Genomic DNA, 18,525 nt, shown 5'->3' with positions numbered 1-18,525 from the left:
TTTTTATTGAAACTTTAAGCCAAGCATTGGTGGATATGAAATAGATATTGTTGGCCACAGTGAAATCAAACACCCAATGTACAGAATAGTGACCCTTCAGGCTGTACCTAAAGTAGTGCACTCCTGTGACCAGAATGGGAATAATACATGTTTTGGAAAAAACAGAACTGCATGCACATTTTCCATTATATTGTAAAATCCCACTACAAGAAGTCCCAAAATTCAAACCTCTGCCCTTTATTCCAACTCCCCAATGTATACAGTTTTCAAAGTAACTTTACTCAAATTTACCACTTCCCATTTTATCTCATAAAGGTATCATGACGGCATATAAAATGTACTGTACTGTAAATTTCCTCACATGCCACATTATAGGATTTTGAAAACCTTTCTTACTGGACACACTATGCCCAGCTGAAGTAAAGCCTGGGCTTAGCATGTTAAGCTTGGTAAATTCATTATTTTATTACAAAATGAAATACAGTACCATATACCATGAGGTCATCTATAGTTATTTTGTATGTGAAGGTACATCCTGCAATCATTTTTTCTTTTTCATTCATCCCAATACTACTGTATGCATAACAATGTTTGTTTGATAAATGGACACAACGGTATTCGACGGTACATTACACCTTGTACTGTATATAGTTTCTTCATACCTGCATCCTTGGATAAATCTCCTTGAGTGATTTCCCGATCACTGGCAGAACTTTTCCCACTTTCTTTCAACAACTGATGTGAATTTTGTTGCTCGGTCATCTTTTACATAGATGTCAGACATCTGGGTATATTTAGTCAGAGCTTACTTTGAACAGTTGTGGAGGTTGTAACTCGCTCAATCATCTGTTAAAGAAGGACATACGGATAATCTTTATTGCTTATGCACTGACATTTGACCACAAATATTCCTACTCACCTGATATCTTGAAAGATGTTATGTGCATAACTAATCATAGGCGTAGGAGGAGGGGGGTCTGGGGGGGCCGCAGCCCCCCCAACCAATTATTTTTGTGAAAATTCGGGCAATATGCTGAGAATTTTTCGGGCACCTACTGGAAGAATAATAATTTGCAGTGTTTTTTTCAATTTTTTGGGGTGAAAATTTGACAATATGCTGAGAATTTTTCAGGCATCTACTGAAAGAATAATAATTTGCAATGTGTTTTTCAATTTTTTGGTGAAAATTCGGGCAATATGCTGAGAATTTTTTTCGGGCACCTTCTGAAAGAATAATAATTTGCAGTGTGTTTTCAATTTTTTGGGTGAAAATTTGGGCAATATGCTGAGAATTTTTCGGGCACTTACCAGTGGCGGAGCGTCCATACAGTCAGAGGGGGCGGATGCCCCCCTGACGGACTCAAATGGACTGCTGGCGCCCTTTTCAGCTTTTTACCACTTTCTACTTATTCGCGATTATTGACTTTTTTGTTGCGCTCTCAAATACCTATTGACATTTGTCACATTTTGTTGGTGCAATTTTCTGACAAATGGCGAGGACACCTATTTATTCTTCGTTTATCTGCAAATAAGCTAGTCCTGGAAAGGGTCATTTCCGGCGATCTAGGGAGTACAGTATCTGTACTCAAAATTTTTTGGTACACTCCAAGCCAACTGGTGGTGGCGCTCTGCTTAGATAGTGTCGAAAGCGCCCCTACAGACCATTCTCCCCCCCCCCCCCGGCCAATACCCCTAGCTCCGCCACTGGCACCTACTGAAAGAAGAACAATTTGCAATGTGTTTTTCAATAGTTAAACTTATATTATCATTATTGTTGTAACGAATTCCCCGATAATTTTAACCAATATGGAAGGGTAATAACACAAAAAATGATTTTATGTTAATGGCATGTGATGTAATAAGCGATGAATGCCTATATGATACACATTTACATGTGGAAATGTTGGTTATATTTTTCGGGCAAGTCGTTACAGCCCCCCCAAATCAAATGAGGCTCCTACGCCTATGTAACTAATGGTACATATTTAAGTGAACCTGGTACAATCAACTACATTTTATTAAATTTAAATTTACAAACATAATATATACAGAGTTCAGTTCACATCTACATTAGTATTGTGTGTGAATCTGCTACAATCTGGTAATTGCATACTGAAGCATTTGAGTAGAGTCTACTCTACGGTATGTAGTGGTATACTGTACATACACATGATACAGTAACTTAGAATGTTTCTCAACATCATGTACTGTGTTATACTATATAATTTATACAATTGTACTGATAGACAGTGAACTGCCATGTCTGAAACTTATTTGAACCCAAGTTGCAACCACAATTTCAATATACAAAGCCTCAACAGTAGCAGCTACTGTATACTATTGGCTATAACCTGAATGACTGAAGCATCAATTTTGTATTACTCCAAGAAATATTTCAACCATAATATATGCTGGCTACAGTACATTTAACTGTATGTTTGATATTAGAAAAGTTGAAGTGTTTTGCATCAAGATCTTTACACCATAAAACTCATTCTAGAGGAATCTGACGAAAGCCACCAATAAATCCATGAACTTATGAAGGCTAGCATTACCTAGGCCTAACTTTCATTGAAGGACATATGGGAATTTCAGAGAGATTGTGATTATTGTTGTCCTTTTGCAATAACATTTCTGTTCTTTGTAACCAGCAATTACCAAATAGGCTTTCCTCTGAAGTCCTTTACAAAAATTACAGTAACACTAACAGTGCCACAGAAATGAGCGTAGGACTAACGTTCAAACTTCGATAGTATGTAACTTAATGCTAGCCTAGACCTTAGAATTTCTAGGCTAGACTTAGTCTAACTAAGTTAGAGGTAGGTTAAGAATGATTACAAGTAATGTTAGGCTGCAGTACTAACCTAAGTTAGGCTAGACGGATGAAAATGAGCGACGGGACTAACTTCTCCTCATTAGCCAAAATTTTTCATAAAAATAAAATACAGAATTGTGGTGACAACTCTATACTGTAACTTGTAAGTGTCGGCTGAATCCTCTCATCATACCTCAACTTGAATCCAGCGCCTGTTTACAATACGAGCACAAAGGTCACTTGCTGTAGGCTAGCTGCTAACCCATGTACAGTAATGTTTACCAATGCGGCTTACTATTATGTAACATCACAGAAATCGGTGTAGTGAAAAACTACTTACATTAGAAGGACAACATACAGTACCCTCGTGCAATACATTGCTTTCTAAGTTTATCTGTAAGACACGCAGGGATGAGGTAAAACTTGTGTTCTAAAGTTAAGAGTGCAAACATTTCCTTCAGTCAACTAGGGCCTATAGCCTTAATAAGTTACTAACTTACCAACTTAAACCTAGGCCTAATGTTACGTTAATAAATAGTGTCGAACTCAAGATTATCACTCGTCTTAGGCATAGCCTACAGTAGGTCATACTTTATGTCATATATGGGTTGGGTTGTTCGTCTGTTATTTCAGGTTTTAACGTGACTTGGCACAGTACTATTTACTGTCAAAGCATTTGATATGTTTAATTGAAACTTATACTGTAGGCTTCAGCTAAGTTGACTAATTTAGTTCAAGTGACAAAATCAGAAAAGAAATCACTGCAGTACTTAGTACCAGTTGTAGTCTGTAACATATGCTAAAATAAATTCAGGAGTTACAATATCAGGTTGAACTTGAAAATTGTAATATGTTAGCAAAGAGTGGGATAGGCCTAGGTAATGCTAGCCTTCATAAGTTCATGGATTTATTGGTGGTTTTCGTCAGATTCCTCTAGAATGAGTTTTATGGTGTAAAGATCTTGATGCAAAACACTTCAACTTTTCTAATATCAAACATACAGTTAAATGTACTGTAGCCAGCATATTATGGTTGAAATATTTCTTGGAGTAATACAAAATTGATGCTTCAGTCATTCAGGTTATAGCCATTATACTGTAGCTGCTACTGTTGAGGCTTTGTAGATTGAAATTGTGGTTACAGCTTGGGTTAAAATTTGTCTAAGTTCAAACATGACAGTTCACTGCATATCAGTACAATTATATAACACAATACATGATGTTGAGAAACACTCTCAGTTACTGTGTGTACGGTATACAGTACCACTGTATACTGTAGACAGCTCTACTATGCTTCAGTATGCAATTACCAGATTGTAGCAGATACACACAATGCAAAATGTAGATGTGAAACTGTCGTTGACCTTCTATCCCTTTTGCCATTCTCTCAATCCGTGGCGGATTTGACCGATTGAAGATGAGAGGATGGCCATCCAGGTAAACATCCAGGTAAACAAAGATGTCTTCTTCACTGATTATAAAAACACATGTATTCAATATGGAAGGTTAGAAGGAACATGCACATTGATGACTTATGTATAGGCCTTTTGAAAAACATCATATAGATTTGCCATTTTGTGCACTTGTTACCATCTTGACAAAACATCAGAAAGCTGAATAAATATGGAATGAAGCAAATAAACGTGATTGCAAGAAAATGTTCTTTATTGTTTTTAAAGATGAGTGAAGCCAACAGTATAGATGGAGGCACCAATTCGTCAAGTGAAGCCTCACCACTCTCAGACAGGCAGAGAGCCAGAATAGAGAGGAACAGACAGAGAGCTTTGATGCTAAGACAGTCCAAGCATGCTTATCAACCATACACAAAGAAAAAGCCTGAGAAAAAGTAAGAACAATTGTCAAATTTGTAAATCCATACCAATTAGTTGTAACCTTTCCTGGACATTCCCTGGATGCACAATTTAAGTAGTCAAGTCTAACTCAGACAATGGTTTAGTTCGGGGTTCTACACATGAAAGAAGTAACAGATGTACAGTATATCACACTACCATATCATAAGAGTAAGTTGCTAGCATGATCTTCGATCCTGCCTCTTACTTTCTCAAAGGAATTAAGTAAGCACGTACCTCATGATCGATAACATAAAATTTGTATCATAATTGATTCCTGGTCAAGTGGTAGAATGTGACATGTGCATATCATGCAATCAGTAGCTATATATTAGTTTGTTACCTTTGGTGCTGAAACTTCACCAAAGAAATCTTGTTATTTTTTGGGGAAATCTGATGTTGTTTTTACATTTAAAGCAATGTTACTCTTTCACATGGTGGGTCAAGGTGGACAATTATATTTATATTTCATGCAGTGCACAATGTTGCTCATAAGACATTGTGGTATATGTTGTTTTGAAATGTTGACAGCCTCTGAAATGTTCAATAACAGTAGTTTGCAAACCCATAGCAATTAGAGTCATGGACATTGCCCTTAAGTATATCATACCATATACTGGGTCAAGTTGTTCATATTCACTGAAAGCTTTTTAACGTGACACATATTGCAACTGAACATAACAACATTTGCACGTAGAGCAACACACCTCTTTTTTCATCTTGACATTTCAGGGAAGAGAAAATACCTGAGGGTGCCATCCGTCTCCCTGGTGGACTTCTCGACACCAATGCTGGCTTCTTGATTCAAGAAGATGAAGTTGTAGAGGAAGAAGAACTAAACATTGTCCAGGAGCCTGGTCCACTTCTGGGCGCTGGCCTCTTGCGATGTCTGGAGTGTGGAAATGACTTCCAAGATTCATCTCTTTACAAGCAGTTTGACCACTCAGTCTGTGATGATTGCAGGTAAAAGGCTGCTACAGTGTGCTTAAATGTTATAACTAATGACATCGTATCCCAGGCTGCAACATTCTGGCTATTCACCGGCCAACTGCCAGTGTTTTTGCCATTTGCCAGTAGAAAATTATACTGGCAATTTCCTGCCAAAAGGCATTAAGAATTTTAACACATGGTAAGTCAGTTAACAAGCATCAGTCAAAGAATTGGCATGAGCTCCGTACCTAACATGAGCCCTGCATTACTACTTATAATCCGCAAAAATTATTGGGCCACTCTCAGAAGCCTGTACTGTAACAGATGTGTGCTGTAATTCAGGAAAATGCCAGTGAGAACTATATTTTATCCAGTAGACATTATAAGCATTGGCACCTATTAGCAAGTGGCCATAGTTTCTAGGCCTAGGGAATTTTGGGGCCTGGATATCCAGTCCATATCTGATCAGTTTCTTTTTCTAAAAGAAGTTTATATTTTCTTTTTCTAAAAGAAGTTTATATTTGATCATCTGTTTAAAGGAATGTACCTTTTTTATCCCTTTGACATCATTATGAGTGAGATTGTCGAAACAGATTGGCTAAATATTGTATTTCTGTATTATATTATAGTGCACATGAATAATCTTCAAATATGGGTTTTCTTCTTTCAATTGGTATAATGCAACTGACAATGGAATGCATGGCAAGGAAGAGAATTCAATGTATCCCATCTCTTTGCTATCCTATAATGGGTGTTAACAGAAATAACAAACATGAAATGAAGTTTCTTCTTCCTCTGTTGGTACCCTGGTTTTTGCCTCACGAGCAAGCATTGTGCAAGAGTATTAACATGGATATTGATGTCAGTGAGTTTACTGAACAGAAATAAAGTTCTACGAATACGTTTACCTGTCGAATAGATGGCTTGCATTCCCTTCATTTGGCATTTCTGTATAGAAACCATCAGAATATTTCCTTCCGGAGTTGAATGGAAATCTTTTTTTTTCTCCTTTTAACTATGCAGGGAAAGTGAAGAGAAGCACACGCTCATAACAAAAACAGAAGCTAAACATGAATACCTGTTGAAAGATGCAGATTTGGATAGAAGAGAACCTATACTCAAATTTCTCGTCCGGAAGAACCCACACAATCCACGCTGGGGGGATATGAAACTATACCTAAGACTTCAAGTGAGTATGTCAAACCATTAATGTCGGTAGTGCTGTGTCACGGAATTAGTTGCCCACTAGCACTGGGTAGAGGGTACATAATATGGATACTGGCGCTGGAGGTTGATTAAACGTCAAGCCTATCAATTTACAGATTTAATCACTTCCGTATCTCAGAGTGGGTTTTAATATCTGTAAAACTGTTATAAATGGAAACCCTATGATGGTATTCTTTCATGGTGTGTGAGCCATCAAATTGGTTAAAGTGACTAAGCAAAGATCAGTTGAACTGCAACATCACTGAGATTTTAGTTTTTCAAAAAACATGCCCTGCCAGTTAGTTTTGAAAATCGTTGTTTTGAAGTTTTCTAACATTGTCATCTTTCATACTTCAGATTGAAAAGAGGGCGCTAGAAGTTTGGGAATCTCAAGAAGAAATAGATGCGGCAAAAGAGAGGCGTACAGAAAACAGAGAGAAAGCCAAGATGAAGAAGCTAGATAAGAGTGTGAAAGGTTTGTCAGTTTTATAATATTTAGGGTACATGAATACAAAATGAAGTGATTTGTATTTAAGAAAGTAACAATTCCTTGGTCCCAGCTGCCTTGCTGGGGTGTATTCAGTGATATGGTGAGTGTTCCTATTCGGCAGAGTTCTCTGGATATTAAAAGACTGTGATTTCAGACGATGATCTGAAGCAACGAAATGGTTCATGGAGATCGGATTGATGACCCATTTGGTAGAGCAAGGTACCATGTTACCGTATGTCCCTGGTAAAGGTTATCTGAAATGGTTAATAATGTTAGTTAAAGGCCAGACTGCACATTTTTTACTTTGCGATCATTTTGGTTGTTTGATAAGAAATTGAGTTGTTTTGAACTAAACCACATGAACTTGGAACACGTGCCCTGTAGAATTATGTTTGTTCGATTCTGTGGTACAATTAGAAAATTACAGGTTAAACAACAGAGCAAAAGAGCAAGAACAATTCTTTTGCTCTTTACCATTGTCTATAATTTCGCGGGTCAGTTTGCCCTAATTATTTAGTTATAAGGTTAAACAAGAATCAGATCTGAAAATCTGTTTCATTTCATATTTTTCAATTTTTCATTTATTTATTTCCAGTATAAAATATATATATTTATAAATAGGACATCTAAAGTGAGTATGTAACAAGAAAAAAAAAAAAAAGTTGATGGTAATGCTATTGACTCATTTGGAGACAGTCCTGATGATCTGAAATTGGGACATTCAGATGTATAAAGCAGTGTTCCAATTTTAAGACTTTCTATTTTTTCTTGCGGGGGAGGGGGGGGGTTGCTGGAGGGGGGACATTGGCTATTGAATAAAGCTCCCAAGGTTATTCATTGTTCCATGGTCAATCTCTTCACCATTGAGAACAAGTGTAAATGGTGAGCTTTGAATGGAGTCGCACCTTGTAAATCTTACAAAGTATGTCATTCACAAGATATTCATTACAGGCCTTGCTTGGTGATCAGGGAATATTAAAAACTTTGAGTAGCAACGACGATGCAAGTTACTGGTTCCTTCTTTCCTTGGCAGAGCTAAGAAAAGCTGTTCGTACAAGTCTGTGGACCAAAGATCTGAGTTCCCACAAGCACGAATACGGAGAAGAAACGTATGATGAAGATAGCGATATGTACAGCAAGAGATGTACAACGTGCGACCATGAACTGCAGTATGAGAAGATGTGAGGGTTATACTACAGTGTTTGAGAATGAATGTGACAAGAAGGAAAATTCATCTTCAGTTTTATGCATTACTTCATAACTATTAAGTTCAGTCTTAATTTCACAAACAGACTTGTTGTTGCCTTATTGAAGAGAAGTTACTATCACTCAGGTCTAAGTAATGAATAGAAGCTAAGTCAATAGAAGCTAGGGTCAACCCTCCTTGGCGCATGCAAGTGTCGTTGATTTGCTGTGTTATGCACTTTTCCACACCAGGTAGCTGAAATCTCGGTTTCAGATGTTTATCAGTGGTAGACAGGACTGACCCACCTTGGCTCATGCTTATATGTCATTAATTTGTCATGCCATGCACTTTTCCCTGACCGGTTGCTAAAATGTCAGTTTGCATTCCAGGTCTTACATAAATGGTCAATCATTGGTAGCCAGGGTTAACCCCTCCATTGCTCATGCATATATCATTGATTTGTAATGTGGTGCACCTCAACGTAACAGATAGCTAAAATCTCACTTCTCTAGCTGCAGGTAAGTCTTCAGTGCGATAATTTGCAGAAGATAAAATTTCAAAAGAAGACAAGCATGAGATATTCAAGCATCTTGATTGGACATATTTAAGATAAATGAATGTCATTCCAAACTAGCAATAAGATGCATCAGACAATTTTCTATTACTGAAAATCATAGATATGAATATGTATATTTGGGAGTTTGTTAATTCTGCTTGGCCTACAGGTCATGGTGGTTCAAGAACTTGCATTTTCACATTCCAGTTCTCTGACAAGGAAATGGTGCATGTTGAGACAAAAATCAGTAACGTATTTGGAAACCACAGACCTGTGTACTCCTGGTTGGTACAGACAATCATTTTCATTTTACTCAGGGAGATATCCATATTAATACTAGATATGTAACATAACTCTTAACTTCATTTGACAAAATTTAGAGGCTAATCATCCTGATAAATTTGGATAAACTCCATGATCAAGAACGTAATTTTTTGCCATTGCTGCCATGATAAACAGATACCACTATTAAAATGAAATGTATTCTTTGTAGAGGGAGGTATGATAATTTGACAATGTTCATAAAAATATATCATATTTTCATACAATTTAAGCACAGAGTGCATTACATTCTAATTTCTTCTGTATTCGTGTCGTCTTAAAAGATAGTCAACAGGTCATTGGATATGGAAAAGGTTTTAAAGTGGAATACAAAGAAACAAGATCTTGTACAAAAGTGCTTTTGGATTGCCCTTGTTTATTTGATCCACTAAAGTGTAATATTTGAAATTTAAGAGGATTATGCTTGCCCAATCTCCCCCCTGACCGACCCCACTCTCTATCTTTAATAAACACTTACAGACACCATTTGGATGTGATTGTTATAGTCTGTGCCAAACGAGAAAGGACTTGGATACAGTGATCAGATACAATCAAAGATTCCATCTTGATGATGAAGGGGTTTTGAGTTATCTTGGGCCACTTTCCAGAAAGTTCCGTCACTGCAGATTGAAGTAAATTAACAAACTTGTAGTCTTCTAGTAGAACTATGGTGGCTTAATAGGGACATAGGGAAGCAAAAAAAGTTTGAGATAAAAGAGTCAAAATTTTGAGATAAAAAGTCAAGTTTGAGATAAAAAGTCAAAATTTGAGATAAAAAGTCAAAAGTTTGAGAAAGAAAGTCAAAGTTTTGAGATTTGGAGACACTTTTTTTTTCCTAAGTCCCTATTAAGCCACCGTATAAAACTATCACAATGACCATCGAATGTAAAAATTTTCACATCCTAAAATTTGCATAAGTTGCTCGTACACTAAATTCAGGGGGCCCGGAAATAGGTTTGAGCTTTGGCAACATTAAAGCTGCCCATGATCAAGTAACCAAAAACACAAACAAATAGAACAGACAGTATTACAATTCTTAGGTTTTCTTTGAATAATTATATTTGTATTATACAAAGCATGTTGAAAAACATGCAACCATCAACAGTGTTTTGGAAATAATGTAATGATGATAAAACAAATAAGGAGTGCAGGTCATTAAGGGGACTGCACTTTCCAGAAAGTTCCATCACTGCACATGAAGTAAATTAACAAACTTGTAGTCTTCTAGTAACTTGTATCACAAGTGACCATCAAATGTCAAATTCCACACCCTAACATTTGTACAATAAGCTCTTACACTAAATTAAACTCCGGAAACTTGTTTGATCAGCGGCTACATCAGAATTTCTGTTTAATACATAGTGCATACTTATAGAATATCCCATGGAAAACTAGGGCATTTTTCACAAGCTACAATATGAAAGCAATGCAATTGGCCATTTACAGAATATATCACTTCAGTTTTGAGTTTCTGATGTATGTATGTAAGTCAAACCTGGTTATATAAAGAACATTCAAATAGTACTATAACGAAATTAAACATTAATAGGATGATCATCAAAAAAAGGAGACTTCCCATTTTTAGGAGTTAATAAAAATGACTTAAGCAGAATTTTCACATAACAAATAAATGCAAGTTGATCAGAGAGCACCTAAAAATCTTGGTGGGATAAAGTATAACTACGTCAGTTGCATTGAACGAATTTGTGTGATGACTGGAGAAGGTAAATTACTACGACCTTACTCTCTCAAAAAATAATTATGTCCAAATGTTACAGATTATTAATTAGTTTCTGTTTAACTTAATGTAAACGCTAGAACCCTATGTTCACAAACAAAAAAACATGATAAGAGTGAATTCACCTTCCAAGAAGAAGTGTAAAACATCTAAATTTTGAAAGGAATAACTCGCATGCATAATATAATAAAGATATAGCCTGAAGGAGGACTTTGATGTCTGCATAGAAAGATATGTTCTCACAATAACATCTATGAGAGTAAGGAAATACATGAATTATCCCTCCTTTCCCAACTTCCATTCCCCACACTTCAACTTGCTGCATAAGTACGACTAAGGGATTGGTCATAACCATATAAGGGGTTTTTCAAGGCTTGATCAAGCCTAAATGTGACATTCAGCAAGCCGACTTCCATTCTTTTTGTTATTTTTTCTTTAGTTATGACAATGTTTCTTTTCAGTAATGAAGATGAGGGGGTTTTGCGAATTTACTAAGTATAAAATCTTTAAGCCCTTGACATGACGAAAGATGACAGGGGTTCGGCCGGGTGTTGATACAGTCAACGTTCTACCTTGAGAAAGTGAAAAACGAAAATACAAAAGGTACAAATATAAAATATGACATCACAGATTTACCAAATGACAGCTCTCAGACATAGTTTTTAAACAAGGATAGACTTTTCTTAGGAGAAGTTGTACTTCTGCAAAATTTCTGTCAGATAGGCTAAAGATGATGGTTGAGCAATTTGTGTCCCCTTTGAATACAAAAGAATTACAGAATTCATAATGCTTAATATGCATATAAAAAATTATGGAGCACAGACGATTATCTCTCAAGTTATTTTCAAACAATGAATTCATCCATCTATCTATCAATCAATCAATCGGTATTATTTTACATTTGAAATACTTTCTGCATTTGACAAATAACCTTGAAAGCACATGGAAAAAAGTAGAAGAAAAGTGCAAAAATGTAACAAAATCTCAACTCGATACCTGCAGAGAGAAACAGCCGAATACATTTGTATTAAAGGATCCATACAAACAATGAAGCACTTCTTTTTGCATAAATCGTTGAAGGAAAACTATTTGTATTATTGTTGAAAACCATTAACTATAACTTTAAGCTGCAAGGCATTGCATAGGTGTACTTTAGTACTGACATAAGCTATAATGGTAGAATCTTAATCCATATTTACAAAACAACTGAAAATATTAAAAAAGCTTTGAATACTTTATTTTGTTACATTTTGTTACATTTTACTTTGTTACATTTCAGAACCATTTCAAAATTTCAAATGAAAAAAAAAAAATCGTCACAGGTTTATTTACATCATTCTATATCAACAAGGACGATTTTACAGATGTGTCATATTCAAGGGCTTGACACTCAGCCACTCAACTACCCACATCTCCACTAGGATATATCCATAGGAAATGATCCTCTCTGTGTAGGATATACGCTTAGGAAGTGTGCTCTTTTGTTCATGGAAATACACTTTCTTATCGGATATATACACTTACATTTAAGCCTCACTGTGATAATAAGGTGAATCAGGGATGCTACCCACTTTGTCTAAGATTATTTTACATCTTGACCATTATATTTGGTCACAGAATATGAATTAAGACCGGGACTGCATAAGTCATTGCCATTTACATAAAGGTTACGGTGTTAGTTTCAAGAACTGAGTCACTTGTTAAGCAAAATTCCTCCTTGGAGGGCTTTACTGTGAGACAGTTGTACCTTTGTTGACTCACATCATGAAGAAAGGGTCTTTGTGACCCTTTCACATGAAGAAGTGTTTTTTAGTAAGACAATTAGTAAGACATTTAGTCTTACTAAATGTAAGACTACATTTAGTAGTTTCTTATACTTCTGTCTACTTGGTTTGTGACACAAAACTTCAGTCGTGTTAACGAGTTAAGTCGTGTTAACATGTTAATGAGGCTTGTCGGGGTCACTGACATGATAGTAGGTACATACAAAGTCACTGAATGGTCTTATAAAACACAATAATGATTGATAAAGAGGGCAACCACGGATTTTACAAACCTTATCTTGATTTTATACTTTCCTTGCATATGTATCACTTTGTCACTGTCTACATATTTATCACTTACATTAATTTCGCCTGCAATTCCATGACTTTTGCACTTCCCCACATGACCCTCAGTCACATTCCTGCATACACAATTATTGTCAAACCGGCTGAATATGCATCTAAATATAATGGTATTGCTATTAAAAGTTTACAAAACTTATCATTGAAGCAATCAAGTTGTCTCAGTCAAGATTTCAGCAATAAACGTTTCAATGACATGATCAATGACAATGACATGAATTTACATAGCAACACCTCCAACAACATCCTCTCCCCCCTCCCCCCCACCCCTCCATCCACCTCTCCTTCTTCAAGAGTAAAAGTCAATGAATCTGTCCAAAATTTCAAGTAAGCAAATTCAAAGGTAAAATGACAGGCTCATTAATTAGTTCAAACATCAAATCTTACTCAGAAAATTGTAAGATATTATCTATGGACATACTTCAATGAAGACAGTCACATTTTTTTCCCCTCAAAATTTAAATTCTGGAGGTAGTGCAAAGTTGTCCATTACAACAAGGTTGACCTCTGCATTTCATAAGACCACACTTCCTTTTTGTTTTAGCTCTGGTTAGAAAAAGTATTTAAACATTTCATCAACGAAATAACCTTTGTCATATATCTAAGACATCATCAAAGGAAAATAATTCCTTTAATCCTGTCTTCAATATTTTCTATCATAATTATCTGCTCATCATCAAAATGAATATCACCAGAAATAAGAAATGCCCAGGCTGCTTTATGTATCTCATCTTTTCATTAGTGCTATTGTAAACACTATTGACAAAAGCCTTGAGGATACATTTCAGTCAACATTATCTCACGGAATAAAGTACCCCTCTGGCAACAGTTGTGTCTCTGGGAATGCCTCGTCTTGCCCATTCGGTCAGAGGACACATCACACCTCGTGTATAATGTCAGAGATGACTTCATCTTTAACAATACCCTCGTCTTCCAAGCTACTGGACACTGTTCTGATTTTACTCTTCCCTTCCCCTTCCGGGACTTCAACACTCTCATTCTTCGGTCCAACATCTGTCGACCGTTCCCGATTGCGGTTCTCGTCCGATTCGCCGACTTCGTCCGTGTCGAATGCTAGATTCTTGAAACCCCGTTCAGGACCTTCATCCTCTTCCTCCTCCGAGTGACTCTCCATGATCCGCATCTCCTGTTCGTAAGGATAAAAGTTTGTACTGGTATCTATCGATCCGGCTCCGGAATCTATGACGGAGCCGACGTTCGACTCGGAGTCCGCGAATGACCCGGTATCAATCACTGATCCTGAGAATGAGCCGGAGTCTACGGGAAGCAGCGGCCCAACAGGTAGTGACGGCAAATCGTCCTCTTCGAAGTGAGGTTGGAAGATGGCGTTCCGGAGCTCGCAGCTTGAAATGAATGACGACCCGCTATCAACATTTGCTTGTCTCTGCAAATTTACAAAAAAATTGAAAAAAATTAAGGATTTTAAAGAGTATCTTAAACTTTGGAAATCGATTAATTTCGGTGCAAAGAGAACATTGCACAAAGGCAAAGCTCAAAATATCAAGTTAATTTATTTCTGTTGGAGATGCTGATCTCCTACCTTACTTAATCATCCCAAGCATATGCCCCAAATGTTTGTGACTATCTTCAGCGACAGTTTATCACAAATTTCAAAAAGTAGGCTACAACATGCCCCCCCGCCCCATTCCCATAGAACAGTATCAATTGTTACACCACAAAACTGTATATGAAACAGCTTCAACATTTAATAACACAGGGTGTTAAAGGGTGTGAAGACTCGCGCAAAAAGCAACGTCTAATGCCGGTAATCTGACCTAGTTTCGAATGAGGTGTAACAGAAGTGTCAGACACCACCATCAATCCCAGAAAATACACACAGCTTGCTACCGTCGGTAATTAGACACTAGTGTACAGTCAGTACATAACAGCTACGGTCAATACCCACAGCACAGTGTACAAACAATACAGCGATGGACATCTCAGGTCCAGCTAAAGATAACAAGGTATCACGTTTCATTACTGTCTGCATTTTTTAGCGACAAGAGAAAAACTTCATTTGCAAGCAACGGAAAGTTAACTTTTAAAAATGGCTGCACGCTGTTTGGGGCGAGTCTTCAATGCCTTTAACAAGACTTTCCAAAGAGTGATTTAATGGACTACTTACATCTTGTTGGAGACAATCCAATACCTCCTCCAGCTGACTAAAGCTAGGTCTCCCTGTTGGGTTCTCATTCCAACACTGTCTCATAGTGTTGTAACTGAAGCAGGAAAACAAAGCAAAAAGGTAATTGTTATGTCAATAAGTATGATCGATATTTCAGACAAACTTTGCAAGGAAAGAAAGAAAGAATTCTTGTTACAGAGTTACGACTAGGTTTGCCAAACATCGAAATTAAATAGGATATTAGAAATATCTATATAAAGTGAAGCAGAACCAAAAAGAGGTATGGCTATGTCAAGTACGCATTGTTGAACTCTGCATGAAGAAAATAAAGGGACCGTTTAAAGCATATGGCATCAGGATTGTTAATGCAGCGTTTTATAATTTTTTATTTGGGTATGACTTAAGAAGAAAGTTTGCAAAAGCTTCACATCAGTGTCAGCAATTGACTTAATCTATTAATGAGATGCAAACATGATATGTATTAGCTTCCACTAAAAACATGCACAATTAGCAAACCCCATCAAAACCCATAAATGATGGCCATTAAATACTCCCTACTACATAACACAGTGATTGCTTGCTGCAGCTTCAAACTGACCCTATGTGTATTTGAACACAGTGTGCTTGAAAAAATTGCATATCTTTTCCTGACATCTTCAGAAAAACTGCAACCAAAAACATATTCACACGTGAGGTTCTATACATTTGTCCAACGATCATGACATTATAATTTACATATCTTTAATGTATGAAATTTCAATGACTGTTTTAAGTTGTATGGATCAGCAAACCTGGACCATCAAGTGGTCAGATGTCGACGGACACGCTGGTCCATGGGACGGCAATACGTTAAGTGGCAGTGCCCCCAGTTGTAAAGATGGTTGCCACGGTAACACACCTGCCTCATAAATTCTCTGCACACACACACACAGAAGAGGTAATAAGGCTTGATATAAGCCAGTGCTCATGGAGGTTCAAAGTAGCTTCTGTGGGACTTCCTAACCCAATTGGGGAAAATACTTAACTAAACTATGAAGCGGACAAATCAAAACATGAAAGACGTTCTCACATTTCCTGAGGACATGAATCGGGCTTTGGAAGCCTGTAGCCGTCTTGAAGAGTTGTTGCAATCTCATGGATGGGTATATCATGATAAGGGGTGGCACCGAGGGTGAAGATCTCATAGAGTAATATACCAAAAGACCACCTGTACAAATGAAAGGAAGAAAAACAAGTTGATTTTTAAAATAAAATGAAACTGTTAGCAAACTGCTTATCCACTAGAGAGCCTGTGTAATAGAATGTGTAAAAGTAAGTTGGCCTGACGTTTCGATCCTAGCAGGATCTTCTTCAGAGGCTAAATGACAAGTTACAGTAACAGAGGGGACAAAAACACGCACAGAATACAGACAGGTTAATGAGCACGGTGAACACAATGGGATGGATGAAAGGGGATTATAAGTAGAAAGCAACAGGAGAAGAGGAGAGGAAGGAGATAAACTGTGGAGGGACAAAGAGAGGATTAAAGGCACAGGGTAAGGAATAAACTGGAGAGGGACAAAGACAGAAAGGTGTGAAGAAAAATGGAGGGGAAGAGAGCTGTGAGAAGAAGAGTGAAAGGGGGGGGGGAGGGAGAAAGGGGAGAAGGAGTAGGGAACAGAGGAAGTTAGTCATGTCCTTCCTGAATGTTCAGCCCATGAGGTTGAATGGTACGAAGGCGTTGCATCCAGAGCCTCTCTCTGCTGATTCGTACTAGGTCAGGACGGCTACCTAAGGATTCAATCCCCTGTAGGGACATGTCGTTAATGGTATGGTTGGGAAGGTTAAAATGTTCTCCAACTGGGGTCTCAGTCTTCATGGTGTTGACTGTGGATCTGTGACCATAGAATCGCTTCTTGAGGGTGGTTTTGGTTTCGCCAACATACTGGATGCCGCAAACTCTACAAGAGATCAGATAGATGACATTGGTGGTAGTGCAAGTGATGTGACCCTTAGTCTTGTGTGTGAGTTGCATGCTGTGGCTGGTGATGGAATTGGATTCAACAATGTGGTGGCTGCAGACGATGCATCTCGAAGTACGATCACATTTGAAGGTACCATGCTGAATGGGTGTGAGGTTAGAAGTAAGAGGTGGAACAGCAGCACGTACAAGAAGGTCTCGTAGGTTGCGTGGTCGTCTGTAGGCGATGATGGGTTTTTCAGGGACGGCTCGTTGGAGTCTATCTGAAGTGAGGAGAATGTTGTGGTTGTTAGAGGTGATTTTCTGAAGGGGAGGAAGATTTGGGTGGAAAGTAACAACCAGGGGCAGCTTGTTGTCGCAATCTCGTCCCTTTTTGTCCTTCACTGCCAAAGTAGATGATCTGGAAAGGGAGCGGACTCTCTGAATGGCTTCACGCACCCTTCTGGCACTATGGCCCCTGGCAATAAGGTGTTTTTCCAAAGCATCTGTATGGCGAATGAAAGAGGAATTGTTGGAGCAAATGCGACGAAGACGAAGTGCTTGACTGTAGGCAATTCCAGACTTGCAGTGACGGGGATGGCAGCTTGAAGAATGGAGATACTGGTGTGTGTCTGTGGGCTTGGTGTATAAGTCTGTAGAGAGAGAACCGTGTTCCTTGCGAACAGTCACATCGAGAAAGTTAACCTGTTGGTGAGAGTAATCAGAGGTGAATTTGATGGTGCTGTGGAAAGAATTGATGTGATGGATGAAGGTGAGCAGGCTATCCTCATCACTGGTCCAAATGAAGAAGATGTCATCAATGTAGCGCCACCAGATAAGGGGACGGCAGGGAGCCGTACTGAGCATGCGTTCTTCAAGGCTAGACATAAACAGACATGCAAAGGAAGGAGCCATCCTGGTTCCCATGGCAGTCCCGTGTCTTTGAAGGTAATGCTTGTCCATGAACGTGAAGTTGTTTTTGGTGAGAACCTGTTGCATGAGAGCTTTGATGTCAGAGATGGGTGGACAAGGGTGGACCTTCTTAGACAGGGCTGCACACGTGGCTGCGATACCTTCAGCATGAGGGATGTTAGTGTACAGAGAAGTGATGTCGAAAGTACCGATGATGGCTGTACTGGGGATTTGGTTTTTGATATCTTCAAGTTTCCTGAGGAAATCTGGAGTGTCATGGATATAAGAATTAATCTGAGGAACAAGAGGTT

At 37.9% G+C, this 18,525-nt stretch overlaps 3 protein-coding genes across 8 annotated transcripts in view; 1 reads left to right on the top strand and 2 right to left on the bottom strand.

Annotated features, from left to right (window-relative positions):
* The window catches only part of LOC139979050 (centlein-like), a 33,727-nt gene extending 30,621 nt beyond the window's left edge, over nucleotides 1-3,106 (bottom strand). For 2 of the 3 annotated variants that reach the window (XM_071989689.1, XM_071989691.1), the window contains exons 1-2: nucleotides 2,865-3,022; nucleotides 663-846 (exon numbers count right to left, since the gene is read on the bottom strand). In XM_071989689.1, the coding sequence (XP_071845790.1) occupies nucleotides 663-762 (100 nt within the window). In that variant the 5' untranslated portion in view covers nucleotides 763-846; nucleotides 2,865-3,022. Of the gene's footprint in view, nucleotides 1-662; nucleotides 847-2,864 lie in introns of all 3 variants that reach the window. The other variant, XM_071989690.1, reaches the window with a different exon arrangement.
* LOC139979065 (DNA repair protein complementing XP-A cells homolog) lies at nucleotides 3,103-9,688 on the top strand. Of its 4 annotated transcripts, XM_071989714.1 has the most exons (7): nucleotides 3,124-3,231; nucleotides 4,232-4,263; nucleotides 4,494-4,660; nucleotides 5,397-5,627; nucleotides 6,618-6,783; nucleotides 7,158-7,275; nucleotides 8,324-9,688. In XM_071989714.1, exons 2-7 carry the CDS (start codon nucleotides 4,240-4,242, stop codon nucleotides 8,473-8,475), a joined length of 858 nt encoding a protein of 285 aa, XP_071845815.1. In that variant the 5' UTR covers nucleotides 3,124-3,231; nucleotides 4,232-4,239; the 3' UTR covers nucleotides 8,476-9,688. The 4 variants fall into 4 exon arrangements, with proteins under 4 accessions (XP_071845818.1, XP_071845815.1, XP_071845817.1 ...); XM_071989717.1 differs by lacking the exon at nucleotides 4,232-4,263 and having other exon boundaries at nucleotides 3,103-3,231; nucleotides 4,492-4,660; XM_071989716.1 differs by lacking the exon at nucleotides 3,124-3,231 and having other exon boundaries at nucleotides 4,225-4,251.
* A 706-nt stretch (nucleotides 9,689-10,394) lies between these two features.
* Nucleotides 10,395-18,525, bottom strand: part of LOC139979053 (uncharacterized) — a 35,587-nt gene continuing 27,456 nt past the window's right edge. The window contains exons 16-18 of the mRNA XM_071989696.1: nucleotides 16,433-16,570; nucleotides 15,364-15,457; nucleotides 10,395-14,622 (exon numbers count right to left, since the gene is read on the bottom strand). Of these exons, the coding sequence (XP_071845797.1) occupies nucleotides 14,095-14,622; nucleotides 15,364-15,457; nucleotides 16,433-16,570 (760 nt within the window). The 3' untranslated portion in view covers nucleotides 10,395-14,094. The remainder of the gene's footprint in view (nucleotides 14,623-15,363; nucleotides 15,458-16,432; nucleotides 16,571-18,525) is intronic.

Source organism: Apostichopus japonicus, chromosome 13, assembly GCF_037975245.1.
Source record: "Apostichopus japonicus isolate 1M-3 chromosome 13, ASM3797524v1, whole genome shotgun sequence".
Taxonomy (NCBI): domain Eukaryota; kingdom Metazoa; phylum Echinodermata; class Holothuroidea; order Aspidochirotida; family Stichopodidae; genus Apostichopus; species Apostichopus japonicus.
Note: the sequence above shows the minus strand (reverse complement) of the source record. Positions and strands in the feature narration are given on the sequence as shown.

Excerpts from the sequence above, each read along its gene's own strand:
- LOC139979065 (XM_071989714.1), top strand. The coding sequence starts at position 4,240 with ATGGCCATCCAGGTAAACATCCAG. Across the intron at positions 5,628-6,617 it reads TCAGTCTGTGATGATTGCAG|GGAAAGTGAAGAGAAGCACA; the intron begins GTAAAAGGCTGC and ends TTAACTATGCAG. Across the intron at positions 6,784-7,157 it reads AACTATACCTAAGACTTCAA|ATTGAAAAGAGGGCGCTAGA; the intron begins GTGAGTATGTCA and ends TTCATACTTCAG.